The sequence below is a fragment of the Chiloscyllium plagiosum genome, chromosome 6 (genome assembly GCF_004010195.1).
Source record: "Chiloscyllium plagiosum isolate BGI_BamShark_2017 chromosome 6, ASM401019v2, whole genome shotgun sequence".
Lineage (NCBI taxonomy): Eukaryota > Metazoa > Chordata > Chondrichthyes > Orectolobiformes > Hemiscylliidae > Chiloscyllium > Chiloscyllium plagiosum.
The window spans coordinates 86,540,749-86,557,817 of record NC_057715.1 but is presented as its reverse complement, the minus strand read 5'-3'; the positions used below and the strand labels follow the sequence as shown (position 1 = coordinate 86,557,817).

Here is a 17,069-nt window from a genome sequence, read left to right as displayed (position 1 = left end):
TTCACCCCACAAAATTATGTGTGTATGTGTGCATGTTGGGGGGGGAGAGAGAGAAGATATGAGTGCTTGTGAGAGTGTGTATGCATGTTAGTGTAAAGCGGTATAAGTCTGTGTGTGTGGGAGTGCATATGTGAGCGTATGAGAGAGGGTCTGCGTGAGGGTGTGTGTCTGTAGAAGTGTGCGCACGCACGCGAATATCACAAAATATGCCGCATCTTTCAGATCAGTTGCTTGGCTGGACTCTGAACTTCAGACCGTAATAGTCATCAGGGAAGGGGAAAGTTACTCGACTCCTGTTCCAAGAAGCAGTCAATCTCCTTAGGCTGATTAGCACTGAAAAATTTATTACTGGTTAGGGATGGGAGATGTGATCATGAGTCTGGCATTACTCTCTCCACGCGACTACCTGCCCTGCTGAATATTTCTTGCATTTTATCCATTTAAGAATTTTAGCATTTGCAGCTCTTTGTTTTGGTAAAAAGATTAGTGTTAGTTATTCTATATTCAAGAATATTGATTCATTTGGGAAGCTAGCAACAGCAAAATATTAACATTGTATTATCTTGTGAAATGATGTTGAAACTGACTGAAATAACGTGACCGATGAAGTACAGGTAACACAAGTTAACAAAATAAGTTAGGAACTTGCTATGCAATGATACAAGAGTTTACGGTGTATTTGATACAGCTGGAAATAATGGCAGTAGTAAACTCCACAAAATTAAGTCTGAATTCAATTCCACACAACAGTAAATTTAAACTTTTTTCCGAAAGCTGGCAGCTCCAAAGGATTGCAGCAAAAGGTGAGTGCCAATATTTTCAGACCTCTTATGATTAAACAAACATTGTAATGGAATTAGCCTCTTATATTGGTCTGTAATTTCTAGAACATAAAAAACAGTCAAACTCAAATTTTATTAGAAAATTATTGCACGCAAATGAATACCTTATTCAATAGAATGGATTTTCCAATTCAATCTTATTGTAAGTTACTTTGAGATATTTCAAGACTCCATACCCACCGAATCTCTTCATTTATCTACCACCCTCTGAGAAAAATAACAGGAAATGACATCACCTACTCAAGGAAACCTTAATACATAAACAGAAAGCAGGACATAACACCAGTACTTCACCGGAGGCTCACTGATTAGATTCCCTACAGTGTGGAAACAGGCCCTTCGGCCCAACAACACACCAACCCTCCGAAGAGTAAGCCACCCAGACCCATTTCCCTCTGACTAATGTACCTAACACTGTTGGCAATTTAGTATGGCTATATTCACCTGATCTGCACATCTTTGGATTGTGGGAGGAAACCTGAGCACCTGGAGGAAAACCATGCAGACATGGGAGAAACCATGCAAACTCCACACAGATAATCGCCCGAGGCTGGAATCGAACCTGGGTCCCTGGCGCTGTGAGATAGCAGTGCTAACCACTGAGCCACCGTGCTGCCCCAATGATGATGTTACCTAGTGGGCGGCAGGGTGGCACAGTGGTTAGCACTGCTGCCTCACAACGCCAGAGACCCGGGTTCAATTCCCGCCTCAGGCGACTGACTGTGTGGAGTTTGCACGTTCTCCCCGTGTCTCCCAGTTTCCTCCGGTTGCCTCCCACAGTCCAAAGATGTGCAGGGTCAGGTGAATTTGCCATGCTAAATTGCCCGTAGTGTTAGGTAAGGGGTAAATGTAGGGGTATGGGTGGGTTGCGCTTCGGCGGGTATGTGCGGACTTGTTGGGCCGAAGGGCCTGTTTCCACACTGTAATGTAATCTAATGTAATCTAATCTAATCTAGTATGGTGACGAAAAGTCTGAAAACTAACCTTCCAGCTCAGGGGGCAAACCTACATCCAAAACCTCAACCTAAGCTACAAATCTTCTCAAAACTCACACTTCATTTATGTTTATCAAACATAAACAAAGTTCCAAGGTGCTCGTTGAAATAGTCTTGAAATAGATGTACGAATAACCATTTAATTTTTTTCAAAATTTGTTTGTAGCATTTTGCTAATTGAGTTTTTTTTTTAAAATTCGGGCACTTTTTAATACAAAGCAAACTTACAATTAGAATTAAAGTTAATATAAACAAATTTTTTCTTTATGAGGTCACTTCATGAAAAGCGATAGATTCTTCAAGATAGACATAATAAATATTAACCTGAAACAAGAATTTTAACATAAATTTTTAGAATAATCCACTATTTCGTTTAATAAATAACAGCACACACTACCCTTAGTTTCCTCTCAAATCGCATCCAAGCCTGAAGATGGAAACTCAGTTATTAGGAATTTGTAAGTCTTGGAAACAAATTTTAAGTTTTATTTAACAAAATAATTGACCTTCAAAACTATTTTGCTTCAATCAGGAGTCACCTCCTTCCATAAAAACAAAAAAATGGGTTTATAATATAAATAAAACACAAATATATTCTGTGAAATAACCAAATTGGTCATCTTCAGTTTCATGCTTTAAATCTGGTAAAAGTAGTCCCATTATTATTGTACCTGATTTTCCCAAAATGTGGATCACATATCCTGCTAAGTCCACCTCCTTGCAAAAGGCTCTAAAGAATGGATCAACGAGCATTCTAAAGGCCACTGCCTGCCTCGGTTGATAGAGTTTTTCCAACACTTCGGGAGATGGCTGAAACAAAGAACAAAATATATTGCAAAATATGAACACATTTATAGATAAGGAAGACTTTTGTTAAATTTTTAGTCTACCAATCCAAATTGGCTATCATCTGTTAGCTCTTAAGTAAACTGAGGGTTTCTGCCTTTTCTGCATTATTTAGGAGTCTGTTCTATGTAATGATCACCACATGCAAAAAAAAAAAATTGGGACAAAGTCAGGAAGTTAACGTTTACTAATTTGAACTGGGACTGGGAACCAAAAGAGAAAACAAGTGGGCAGCAAGGGGGAGACTGGAGACTGTAAGAATCATGTAGATAGCATTAATAGAGGGAAGAGTAGGCAGAGAGCAGATGAGCGCAAAAGAACTGGTGGCCTGAAATGCATCTACTTTAATGCAAACGAGTGTGTTAGGGAGATGAACTTAGAGCTTGGATTGGTGCCTGGGAGTTTGACATTATTGCAATCATAGAGACTTGGTTAAAGGAAGGGCATGATGATTGGCAACTAAATGTTCCAGGATATAGACGCTTCAGACAGGACAGGGAGAGAAAAAGGGGGTGGGGGTGGATTTGCATTGCTGGTCGGGGATAATATCACGGCTGCGCTGAAGCACGACTCTATGGAGGTCTTAGGTAGTGAGGCATTATGGGTGAAGCTGAGAAATAAGAAGGGTGCAGTTACAATGTTGGGGCTGTATTACAGGTCTCCCAACAGTGAGTGTGAGGTAGAAGAACAAATAGGTAAACAGATTATGGAAAGATGTAGAGGCAATAGGGTAGTGGTGATGGGAGATTTTAATTTTCCCAACATTGACTGGGATACACTGAGTGTCAGAGGTCTGGATGGGGTAGACTTTTTTAAGAAGCGTCCAGGACAGTTTTCTAGAGCAGTATGTAAATAGTCTAACGAGGGAAGGGGCCATATTGGACCTGGTACTGGGGAACGAGTCAGGACAGGTGGAAGATTTATTTGAGAACAGGGACCACAATTCTATAAGTTTTAGAATACTTGTAGATTAAAAAAAAGTGTGGTCCTAAGGGAAGAGTACTAAACTGGGCCTATGCAAATTATATCAAAATTAGGTAGGAGTGCGGAAATGTGGATTGGACACAGCTATTTGATATGTGGGAGGCTTTCAAAGATAGGTTAAAGATAGTGCAGGATAGGCATGTCCTGTTGAAGGTAAAGGATAGGAAGGACAAGATTCGTGAACCGTGGATGACAGGAGAAATTGTACGACTAACCAAGAGGAAAAGGGAGGCGTATATAAGGTCTAAGCAGCTAAGAACAGAACAGGCCCTGAAGGAATATCGGAAGAGTAGGACAAGTCTTAAACGAGGAATCAAGTGGGCTAAAAGGGGTCATGAAGAAATAGCTTTAGCAAGCAGAATTAAGGAGAATCCAAAAGCATTTTATTCTTTATACAAGCAGCAAGCGGGTAACTAGAGAAAGGATTAGTCCACTAAAGAATAATGAAGGAAGGCTGTGTGTCGAATCTGAGAGAATGGGTGAGATTCTGAATGATTACTTTGCATCAGTGTTCACTGAGGAGAAGAACATGATGAATCTTGAGATTACAGATAGAAGTTTGACTAGTCTGGATCACACTGACATATGCAGGGAAGATATGTTGGGTAGGCTAGAGGTTATTAAGGTAGACAAATCCCCAGGACCGGATGGGATCTATCCCAGGTTGCTGAGGGGGGAAATAGCTGGGGCCCTGACAGATATCTTTGTGGCATCCTTAAATACAGGTGAGGTGTTGGACGACTGGAAGGTTGCTCATGTTGGCCCCTGTACAGGAAGGGTAGTAGGGATATTCCGGGTAACTACAGACCAGTAAGCCTGACGTCAGTGGTGGGATAGTTGCTGGAGAGGGTACTGAGGGATAGGATCTATTTATACTTAGAAAAGAAAGGGCTTATCAGTGATAGGCAACATGGTTTTGTGCGGGGGAGATCGTGCCTTACCAACTTAATAGAGTTCTTTGAGGAAGTTAACAAGTTGATAGATGAAGGAAGGGCTGTTGATGTCATACACATGGACTTTAGTGAGGCATTTGATAAGGTACCCCATGGTAACTAATGGAAAAAGTGAAGTCACGTGGTGTGCAGGGTGTTCTAGCTAGGTGGATAAAGAACTGGTTGAGCAACAGGAGACAGAGAGTAGTAGTTGAAGGGAGTTTCTCGAAGTGGAGAAAGATGACCATTCATGTTCCACAGGGGTCAGTTTTGGGGCCACTGTTGTTTGTGATATACATAAATGATTTGGAAGAGGGCACTGTTGGTATGATCAGCAAGTTTGCAGATGGCACGAAGGTTGGTGGAGTAGCAGAAAGCATAAGGGACTGTCAAAGAATACAGGAGGATATAGATAGACTGGAGAGTGGCATATGCATTTCGATCCAGACAAATGTGAGGTGATGCATTCAGGCAAGACTAATTCTAGAGCAAATTAAACAATGAACGGAAGAGCCTTGGGAAAACTTGATGGGCAGAGAGATCTGGGAGTGCAGCTCCATCGTACCCTGAAGGTTGCTGCACAGATGGATAGAGTGGTCAAGAAGGCACATAGTATGCTTGCCTTCATTGGACAGGGTATCGAGTATAAGAGCTGGCAAATCATGTTAACGTTGTACAAGACATTGGCTCGGCCACATTTAGAATACTGTGTACGGTTCTGGTCGCCACATTACCAAAAGGATGTGGACACTTTGGAGAGGGTGCAGAGAACGTTTACGAGAATGTTGCCTGGTATGGAAGGTGCTAGCTATGAAGAGAGATTGAGTAGGTTAGGTTTATTTTCATTAGGAAAAAGGAGATGGGGGGGGGGACCTGATTGAAGTTTACTAAATCATGAAGGGTATAGACAGGGTGGATAGAGACAAGCTTTTTCCCAGGGTGAAGGATTCAATAACGAGAGGTCACACTTTCAAGGTGAGAGGTGGAAAGTTTAAAAGGGGGATACACGCGGCAAGTACATCATATAGAGGGTGGTGGGCGTCTGGAACGCATTGCCAACAGAGGTGGTAGAGGCAGGCACGGTAAATTCATTTAAGATGCGTTTGGACAGATGCATGAGTAGGTGGGGAGCAGAGGGACACAGATGCTTAGGATTTGACCGACAGGTTTAGACAGTACATTTGGATTGACTCAGACTTGGAGGACCGAAGGGCCTGTTCCTGGGCTGTAAATTTTCTTTGTTCTTCGAACCTGGAGCCACATGTCCTATTTAAAGCTTTACTTCAACTTTTAAAATTCACTATTTCCATTTTTATTTTAGATACCTAGAATAGTATTATCACAGTATGCTAAATACTGTAAGCACACGGTTAATTGCATTTTTAGTTCATAAATGCAAAATGAGTAGTCAGCCCAGTTATTGAGCATTAATTTCAATATTCATTCACACAGCATATACATGTGTATATTATTCAAATTATTTCATCCAAGATTACAAAATAATAACAAAGCAGAACATGATGAATGATAGGAATTTGTTTAAAAAAAGGTTGATCTAGTCAGTAAGTCAGGTAGCATTTGCAGTGGGAGGAAAAAGCATTAATGCTTTGAGTCACCAACTTTTATTTGTTAAAAGTAAAACTGTTTTTATGCAAATGCAGTAGTTGGGATGTAAAGTACCAAAAAGGGATGCGTATGATAGGTTGAAAGGCAGGAGTGAATGAATGATAAAGTAAATAGTGATGGGACCATTCAATCTGATGTCATAGCTGAAGCAGGATGAGTGCAGAAGATGCATTTGGTGGTGAAATTGCACTGGCGATGCCATAAATGGTTAAGGATAATTGTTCGGATGTGGAGGCTGCTGGGTAGATGATGATGGGACCCAAGCTTGTGACTGGAAGGATGGGGAAAGGAAGGGAAGGAGGGATGAAATGTTGAAAGAGAACAGCATCAAAGCACAGGAAGTGGGATGGACAAAACTGAGGGCCCCATTAGCCCCAATGGGATGGAATCCTTGAAAATGACAGAGCAAGCGCTGATTATTGTTTTAAAAACTCAGAGCAGATACAAATGCATTGGATAAACTAGAAGAATTGTATAGATTCCTGACAAGAAACAAGGCACGAGGAATATAATCAAATGGCAGTGAAGGTTCATTGGCTTATAGCAGATATTGGCTTCCAGTCTACACAAAAATGGAAATAGACACAGAGATAGGGAAGAGTAATAGATGGAAAATGGGAACGTGAGGGAATGACATTTCCCAATCTGGAACAAGAGCAGGACATCAATGTACTGCAGAAAGAGATAATGGAAGGAACAAAGATTAAAAACTATTAAGAATGTTCTATACATCTCTCCGAAAGGCAGGGTCAAACCCTCCATTCTGATGAAAGATCAAGAAATAAAATATTAAATGTTTCTCTCCAAAAAGGCTATTGCCACTTTAAGTTGTGATTTCCAATTTGCGCTCAAAAATAGATTAGTTTGTTTCATAAGAAAAATAAAATGAATTTTCACTGGAATGCCTTTTATTGCAGCAAAAATGAAAAAGCTAAGTTTTTTAATCATGCAGTGCCTTTCTTTTTTGGGTACTGATGGTGGATAATCAAAGTAAAGTACATTTTCCTGTACTGTCAGGAGAGTAGGTAAACATTTTCAACCAAGATACATGCATAATACTAAAATGGTGTTGTGCAAGCCACACACATTGCTAGTCAGAAATTTCAAACAGATTCATCTGTTCAAGAACCCCTCTTCGATGCTTCCTTTCAAAGTTAAAAGAACTAGGATTTTTTTTAAAAACAACCTTTTGTAATAATTCTGATCACTAATACAAACGATTATTTATTGGAGATAGTGAAGTGTCTGATCTGAAATCAGTACTCAAGGTATAGTCTGAATAGGGTTAGTTTCATCACAATATTAAGAGGTTGAAATGTTTATTACGTTCATAATAAGAACTTCATAATATTTAACAGAATTGGGTATGTCAGTAGTGTGCATCAAGCTATCAAGTTTGTGATTCTGAATTATATAGTTTTTCTCTTCCACACTCTTCGGCCTAAAATGCTCAACAGATCAAGGTTTTTTAAAATTTCAACAAAATATAAAACTATGATACAAAAAAAATCTTAAATTACTCTCAACAACAAATATGACCAAGCAGTCTATTGTGTTTAACAGTGCTTCTATCATTGTTTAATTTATGCAGGGAGAAATTTATAAAATGGTGTCAACAAAAAACGAAGTACACTTCAATTCAATTTGTTTAAATTACTTTTTACCTGCAGCTGTTGGTATCTAGTTTTCTTTGTGGCAGTCAACTGCAGATCAGCATGGTTTAGCCGATTCTTGTATGATGATGTGGTCAAATAATAGATACAATATCTTCCACCCTCCTTCAAGAGGCAACGTAGATCAGCAACTGGGCGCCAGATACTTAACATATAAACTATTTTGGAAGAAAAATGAGTGGGTTTCCACATAAAAGTCCACAAAATTAAAAATATTTTATTTTACGTGAGGATAAGTTACATGAATCTTTATGTTGTAAGAAAAGATCAACAGTATTATATTTCTATAGTACCAGCTAAAGCAGCAAATGATGGACCTTGCAGGAAAGAAACCAAAGTGGTAATGGTAGAACGGCATTTTCATCCATCCAGACTGTAGGTTCTCTGAAGAACAATCCAGTCAGTCGAATTACCCCATTTTATTTGTGTTCTAGACTCCCCATTTGCCTTACTACTGATATCTGGATGACACAGAAGAAACACTAGAAAAATTACATCAATATTCTTAATAGTCACCCCTTTATCAAATGTAAAACCAAAAACCATAAGGAAAATATATTTGTATCAAGGTTTATGTGAGAGTCTTTATATCAAGATAAGTAGGCCGATCCGTCTGAACCAAAAAAAAACTCATTGCTGAAAATCAGAAACACAAACAGAAATTGCTGGAAAAACTCAGTTGGTTTGACAGCATCCATGGAGAGAAAACAACACTCTTGGTCCAGTGACCCTTTTTCAAAACTGATTGTATCCAGGAAAAGGTTGGTATACATACTGAACATTGGGTGGGGGAGGGGTAGGACCAATCCATTGATGGAGATGGAGAGACAAAGAGGCTAAACTGGGAACAGATCTTCTCAGAAATGCACAACAGAAATATGGAGGTTGTTTAGGGAGGACTTGCTCATAGTGCTGGATAGGTTTGTCCCACTGAGGCAAGGAAGGGATGGTAGGGTGAAGGAACCTTGGGTGATGAGATGTGGAACATCTAGTCAAGAAGAAGGAAGTTTACTTAAGTTGAGGAGTCTAGGATCAGACAGGGTTCGAGAGGGTTACATGATAGCCAGGAAGGAACTGAAGAATAGACTTAGGAGAGCTAGAAGAGGGCATGAAAAAGCTTTAGTGGGGAGGATTAAGGAAATCCCCAAGGCATTCTACACTTATGTGATGAACAAGAGGATGGCCAGAGTGAGGGTAGGGCCGATCAGGGATAATGGAGGGAACTTGTGTCTGGATTTGGAGGTGGTTAGGGAGGTCCGTAATTAATACTTTGCTTCAGTATTCACTACTGAGAGGGACCTTGACCTTTCTCAGGACAGTGTGAAACAAGCTGACATGCTCAAGCAACTTGACGTTAAGGAGGAAGATATGCTGAAAATTTTGAAAAATATAAAGATAGATAAGTACCCTCTGCCAGACAGAGGGGTTACTACAGGAAATGAGGGAAGAGACTGCTGTGCTTTAGCGATGATCTTTGCGTCCTCACTGTCCACTGGAGTAGTGCCAGATGATTGGAGGGTGGCAAATGTTCTTTCCTTGTTCAAGAAAGGGAATACGGATAATCCTGGTAATTAGAGACAGATCAGTCTTACGTCTGTGGTGGGTAAATTAGAGTAGATTACATTACAGTGTGGAAACAGGCCCTTCGGCCCAACAAGTCCACACCGACCCACCGAAGCGCAACCCCCCCATACCCCTATATTTACCCATTACCTAATACTACGGGCAATTTAACATGGTCAATTCACCTGACCTGCAAATCTTTGGACTGTGGGAGGAAACCGGAGCACTTGGAGGAAACCCACGCAGACACGGGGAGAATGTGCAAACTCCACACAGTCAGTCGCCTGAGGCGGGAATTGAACCCGGGTCTCAGGCGCTGTGAAGCAGCAGTGCTAACCACTGTGCCACCATGCCGCCCAAATTATTGGAGAGGATTCTGAGATACAGGACTTAGTATGACTTGGGAAAACATAGTCGTGGATTAGTGATAGTCAGCATGGCTTTGTGAGGGCACGTCATGCCTCACAATCCTTTACTGAATTCTTTAAGGATGTGACAAAACACATTGAAAGTAGAGAAGTGGATGTGGTGTACATGGATTTTAGCAAGGCATTTGATAACGTTCCCCATGATAGGCTCAAAGTAGGGATGCATGGGATATAGGGAAACCGGTCTGTCTGGAAACAGAATTAGCTGGCCTAAAGAAGACAGAGGGTGGTAGCAGATGGAAAGTATTCAGCCTGCAGCTGAGTGACCAGTGGTGTTCTGCAGGAATCAGTTCTGGGAACCTTTGCTCTTTGTGATTTTTATAAATTACTTAGATGAGGAAGTAGAAGGGTGGGTTAATAAGTTTGCTGATGACATGAAGGTTGATTTAGTAGTTGATAGGGTGGAAGTCTGTTGTAGGTTGCAATGGGACATTGACATAATGCAGAACTGGGCTGATAAGTGGCAGATGAAGTTCAATCTGGAAAACTGTCAAGTAATTCATTTTAGGAGGTTGAATTTGAATACAGAATACAGGATTAAAGGCAGAATTCTTGGCACTGTGGAGGATCAGAGGGATTATAGGGTCCTTCAAAGTTGCCATCTAAGTTGACAGGATTGTTAAGAAGGCAGATGGTGTGTTGGCTTTCATTAGCAGCTGATTGAGTTTAAGATGTTATGCTGCAGCTCTATAAAACCTGATCAGACCACACTTGGAATAGTGAGTTCAGTTCTTGTCACCTCATTATATGAAAGATGTGGGAACTTTAGAGAGGGTGCAGAGGAGATTTACCAGGATGCTGCTTGGACTGGAGGACATGTCTTATGAAGAAAGGTTGAGGGAGCCGGGCTTTTCTCATTGGAGCAAAGGAGGATGAGAGGTGACTTGATAGACAAGACAAGTGGCATAGATAGAAATACTAAGAGACTTTTTCCCAGGGCAGAAAGGCTATTACAAGGGGGTGTAATTTTAAGGTGATTGGAGGAAGGTTTAAGGGAGATGTCAGAAGTTCGTACTTTACACAGAAAGTGGTGGGTGCATGGAATGCACTGCCAGCAGTGATAGTAGAGTTGGACACATTAAGGATATTTAAGCGACTTTTGGATAGGCACATCAATGATAGCAAAATGAAGTCTACAGAGCCTATTTGACCAGAGAGTAGGATAAAAGGTTGGCACAACAGCGAGGGCCAAAGGCCTATACTATGCTGTACTGTTGTGTTCTAAACAGTGGGCAGACAGAAAAATAGGTAATGATCAACCTGAGAGAATCAACAGCAGCTAATGGTGACCATTAATAACTGACAATGGGTTGGCTGCGGTAGCAACCCATGTGATGACAAGGCCAGGTGTATGGTGGTTGGGTTAAGGACATAGGAGAAGACTTTCAAGCCCTAAAATTATTGAACTCAGAGTCCTGAAAGTGGAAAATGAGGTGCTGTTCTTCCATCTTGCACTGAACTTCACTGGAGCACTGCAGCAAGCCAGAGACAAGAGATGTTGGCCAGGGAACATGTGAAGGACTGAACTTGTGAAAGTTTCAACATTTTTTCGACCTGGAAATGGAACTGATGAAATAAACCAACGCGAGTTAATATTTCAAGCACTTGAAAGGATATTTACCTTAAAGAGTTAAATGTATTGTGTTTTTCACAAAAAAGCTCTTGGTTATTGAAAATAGAAAACATTTCAGAAAAAAATAAATTCAATCCCAACAAAACTTGTCAGCCCAGCTACACTACAATTTTGAAATTGGGATAATTATGCAAAAATAAAACCTTTAGACACATCATTTTAATAGGGTGTTTTGGAGAAAATAATGTCAACTAAAAGTAGTAAAAAAAAGTTTGTTTATCACACACTAATACAAAATTACATGGATGCTGGAAATTTGAAACAAAAATGAAAATGTGGGAAAACCCTGCAGGTCAGAAAGCACCTATCGGGAGAAATAGGTTTCTGATGAAAAGTAATCAACTTTAAATGCCATTTCTCTTACAAACTAAGCAAAACAAATGCCTGAACAGGAGTGAAAAGAATAATTCTAATTAACTCATCTACTTCCTACCAATTCGCGCACCTGGTAGGTAAAGGCTGACCACTCAGGTCTATTCCTAATTTTAAAAGGATTTTAAAAGGGTTGACATTTTCTAAGAACATTATATATTTGATGTCAGAGGTGCATCAACAATAAGACTGTTTCTATCTTCCTGACATTGACAGACTTTGCCTCATTTGCTGCTGAAACCCTCATTCATGTCTTTGTTTTCTGTATTCCAACATACTCCTGGCTGCTCTCCCACATTCTACCCTCAATAAAATTGAGGTCATCTACCAGTGTTGTGGCTCACACTAAGTTCCATTTGCTTTTACCTATATGGTCTCGGAATTACCTTCCCTCCCAGTCAGCTCATACCTTGATCTTAAAGTTTTCATCCTTGATTTGAAAACCCTCTACAACCTTACTCATCCCCACCTATGTTATCGCCTCCAACCCTTTAAGATATGTGTTCCTGTAATTATGACCTCTTGTGCATTTCCAATTATAGTTGTTCCACCAGAGGTGGGCATGCCTTCAGTCAGCTAAACTTCAAACTCTAGCATTTCCTCCCTACACCTCTTCCCATCTCCACATTACTTCCTCCTTGAAACTTATAATTTCCATCAAGTCTAATGGAAAGTTATGGTCTAACACAGTGGTTCCCAAACTTTTCAGTAACAACACACTTCAATGTGACAAACAATTCCATGCCACACCCCCATTTTTCAGATGAGTTGACTGCTCAAATATCACATTTAGTTTCATTTATTACAGTAACAGACTTGTGACACACTAGGCAGAGCAGATACATAGGGCTGAATGGCCTTTACCTCCCTGTACTTCCTATGATTCTAACCAATTCCTTTGTCATCCTTTGCTAAAATCTAACTACTCCCAGTCCTCTGGTCTGCTAGTGTCTTTGGCGAATTTCTATGCCCATTCCTTGGATCAAGTACTCTCCTCAATTTCCCTTGCTGTCCATGGTTTGGCTACTGTTCCAATTTTGTAATTGGACACAAAAGGGAGTTCCAGTCAATATGGGGGAAGTTAAAATCGCCTCCACAACCCTGTTACTTTCATGTCTTTCCAGAATCTGACCAGATATGTCTTCATCTATGTCCTGCTGACAGCTAGGTCAGTAGTAGTCTCAACATTGTACTACTTCTGAGCTCTATCCATCATGCCTCACTGCAAGGTCCCTTCAGGGTGTACCCTCTCAACATAGCTGCGATAAGCCCCCTAGTAATGCTAGTAATGCAACTCCCACCTCTTTTGCTTCCTCCTTTGAATCATCTAAAACATTAATATCGTGGATGGTAGAGCTGCCAATCCAGTCCTTCTTTCAACCATGTCTCTGTGACAGCAACATCTTAACTGCATGCATTAATCCAGGCTTTACGTTCATCCATTGCACCTATTATACTTTGTGCACCCAAGTAAATGTAGGCCAAGCCTCCAGTTCCACTGAACTCAGTAACCCCACTCCTTGACTGCTCTTCCTCTTAGCTTTGTTTGCCTTAGTCTCAAGCTATTCCCCAGTCTCTATATTTAGTGATCTGCTTCGCACGCCTTTGCCACACTAGTTTAAACCCAACAGTATGGCACTATCAAGCCTCCCTGTCAGGATGTTGGCATCCCTCCATTCAGGTAACACACCCTTCTTGCACAGGTCCCACATTCCGTGGAAAACATCCCAATGATCCACATGTCAGAAGTCCTTCCCCCACTCCACCTCTATAGCCATATATTCAATTGTACTGTGTCTCCGTTCCTAGCCTCAGTAGCATGTAACCAAGAGAATAATCCTGAGATTACTACCCTGAAAGGTTCTGCTTTTAAATTTACTAACCAACGCCCTGAATTTTTAAAAAATTCATGAATGGAATTGTTCACTAGGCCAGCATTTAGTGCAATCCCTATTTTCCCAGAGGGCAGTTAAGAGTCTGGAGTCATATGTAGTCCAGACCAGGTAAGGATAGTAGTTTCCTTATCTGAAGGGCATAAGTGAACCAGGTGGGCTTTTCTGACAATGGACAATCAATTCATGATCATCATTTAGATTCTTAAGTCTATTTCCCAAATTCAAATTCTACTATCTGCTATGGCAGAATTCGAACATGGGTCCCCAGAATATGACTGGTGTCTCTGAATTAACAGTCCAGCAATAATATCACTAGGCCATTGCCTCCCCTTCATTGTCAATGCAGGACCAAATCATTATACCTATGTCATTTGTGACAATATGGACAATGACTTCTGTCTATTTACACTCCAGTTTCAGGTGGTTAGTAATGGCATACATCAACTCCAGCCTCCAAGACTGACAATTTCTACTACAATTTGCCTACTGTCATAAAAATCCAACAGTAGACGCCATCTCCCAGGCCCTACACTAATTTCTGAAACATCTGGATAACAAGGACACCTATATCAGGCACCTATTTACTAAGGCTGCCTTCAACACCATAATTCCAATCAAATTCACCTCCAAAGTCAGAGGCCCTAGAATTCCTAACCTCCAGACTGCAATCAGTAAGGATAGATAAAACATCCACCTCGATAATTCTAAATACTGGTGCCCTACAAGGCTGTGCACTCAGTCCGTTACTATAGTCGTTACATACTCTTGACTGCATGGCCAAATTCTGTTCTAACTCCACTTGCAAGTTTGCTAATAACACCACTGGAATGGGTTGAATCTTAAACAATGATGAGAAGAGATAGAGCGCTTAATAGCATGGTGTAAACACAACAATCACTCCCTCAACGTCAACAAAATGAAGGAGCTGGTCATTGACTTCAGGAAGTGGAGTGGAGGTTACGCCCCTCTCTGTATCAATGGTGCTGAGGGAGATGGCCAAGGGCTTCAGGTTCCGAGTAGGAAGCACACCAACACTTCTACTTCTGACTCTAGCCAATTTTTATAGATGTGGCACAGAAAGCGTTCTATGGCAAGCATGATTTGGAGGTGCCGTTGCTGGATTGGGGTGTACAAAGTTTAAAAATCATAACACCAGGTTATAGTCCAACAGGTTCATTTGGATGCACTAGCTTTCGGAGCGCTGCTCCTTCATCAGGTGGTTGTGGAGTAAGTTCGCAAGACACAGAATTTCCAGCAAAAGTTACAGTGTGATGCAACTTAACTGATATATTGAAAAAGGCATGGATTGTTTGCTAAGTCTCTCATCTTTTAGAATGACCATGTTGGTTTCAGTTCTTTCAAATGTAAATCCCAGAACATTTTTTTTTTTAAAAGTTACATTCTCAAATGAACTTTAACAATAGGTGCCATCTCATCTCAGATAATGCATTGAAGGCGAGAGGTGCCCTGTGCGAGACTGTCTGTGCCCCAATGTTCAGACTGATTCTATTTCTAACTAAGAGACTTATAGAATCTTACATGGATTCATGCAGTTTTTGAGTGCTTCCAAATAAATCTGTTGGGAGTATAACCTGGTGTTGTGAGATTTTTAAACTTTTATCCCAAGCATTAACAACTCTACCTAAGATTGCAAGAAATTAGAGTTGTGAACACTGCCCAGTCCTCCATGCAAACAAACCTCCTTCACTGATTCTGTCATTCTCACTGCACTGAGAAAGCAGCCAATATAATCAAAGATCATTCCCAGCCAGTTGTTCTCTCTTCCACCACGCAGAAGATAACAGAAGTTTGAAAACACATATCAACAGATTTAGAACAGCTTCTTCCCTGCTGTTGTAAGACTTCAGAGCAGACCTCTCATATTTTAGAGTTGATCATTCCCAACACCTTCTCTGCAATTGTAACACGATACTCTATTACGCTAATCCACTTATATAAAAACTACAACGCAAAACAATACCCTTCACTGTATTTCGATGTGTGAAGTAATAAATCAAATCAAAAATTCCACTATCCTTGTCTTGACTTGCATTAAGTCCAGTTCACCCAATCCTATTGACTTACACTGACTCCTGATTAAATAATATCTTGATTTCAAGCTTTCAAAGCCTCCAAGCTCTTGTCTTTTTCCTATCTCTCCACAGCAATGCAAGTTATTCATGCTCCTCTATTATTATCTGTGTTATCCTTGTGTTATCCTGATTTTGATTGTAAGAGTATTTTTGGACTTCTTTAGATGCTTAGATTCAGAGTTCCAGAAATCCATCCCTTACTCAAATTTTCTTCAAAGTCAAAGTCAATCTTTTTCTTCAAGCTAACACCATTGCCTTATTATCACCTAAAGATGGCTCACTTCTGATAACATTCCTGAAAGATTGTGCGAAGATTTGTAGCTCGGGTGCTCATTGTTGTGGTTCTGTTCGCCGAGCTGGAAGTTTTTGTTGCAAACGTTTCGTCCCCTGGCTAGGCGACATCATCAGTGCTTGGGAGCCTCCTGCGAAGCGCTTCTTTGATGTTTCCTCCAGTGTTTATAGTGGTCTGTCCCTGCCGCTTCCAGTTGTCAGTTTCAGCTGTCCGCTGTAGTGATTGGTATATTGGGTCCAGGTCGATGTGTTTGTTGATGGAGTTTGTGGATGAATGCCATGCCTCTAGGAATTCCCTGGCTGTTCTCTGTCTGGCTTGCCCTATGATAGTAGTGTTGTCCCAGTAGAATTCATATTGCTTGTTGTCTGTGTGTGTGGCTACAAGGATAGCTGGTCGTGTCGTTTCGTGGCTAGTTGATGCAGACAAGCAACATGAATTCGACTGGGACAACACTACTATCATAGGGCAAGCCAGACAGAGAACAACCAGGGAATTCCTAGAGGCATGGCATACATCCACAAACTCCATCAACAAACAATTCCTAGAGGCATGGCATTCATCCACAAACTCCATCAACAAACAATTCCTAGAGGCATGGCATTCATCCACAAACTCCATCAACAAACAATTCCTAGAGGCATGGCATTCATCCACAAACTCCATCAACAAACAATTCCTAGAGGCATGGCATTCATCCACAAACTCCATCAACAAACACATCGACCTGGACCCAATATACCAACCACTACAGCGGACAGCTGAAACTGACAACCGGAAGCGGCAGGGACAGACCACTATAAACACCGGAGGAAACACCAAAGAAGCGCTTCGAAGGAGGCTCCCAAGCACTGATATGTCGCCTAGTCAGGGGACGAAACGTTTGCAACAAAAACCT

At 40.9% G+C, this 17,069-nt stretch overlaps 1 protein-coding gene across 1 annotated transcript in view; it reads right to left on the bottom strand.

Moving 5' to 3' along the window:
* The window catches only part of brca2 (BRCA2 DNA repair associated), a 144,394-nt gene that overhangs the window by 17,403 nt on the left and 109,922 nt on the right, over positions 1 to 17,069 (bottom strand). The window contains exons 22-23 of the mRNA XM_043692705.1: positions 7,890 to 8,111; positions 2,509 to 2,647 (exon numbers count right to left, since the gene is read on the bottom strand). Of these exons, the coding sequence (XP_043548640.1) occupies positions 2,509 to 2,647; positions 7,890 to 8,111 (361 nt within the window). The remainder of the gene's footprint in view (positions 1 to 2,508; positions 2,648 to 7,889; positions 8,112 to 17,069) is intronic.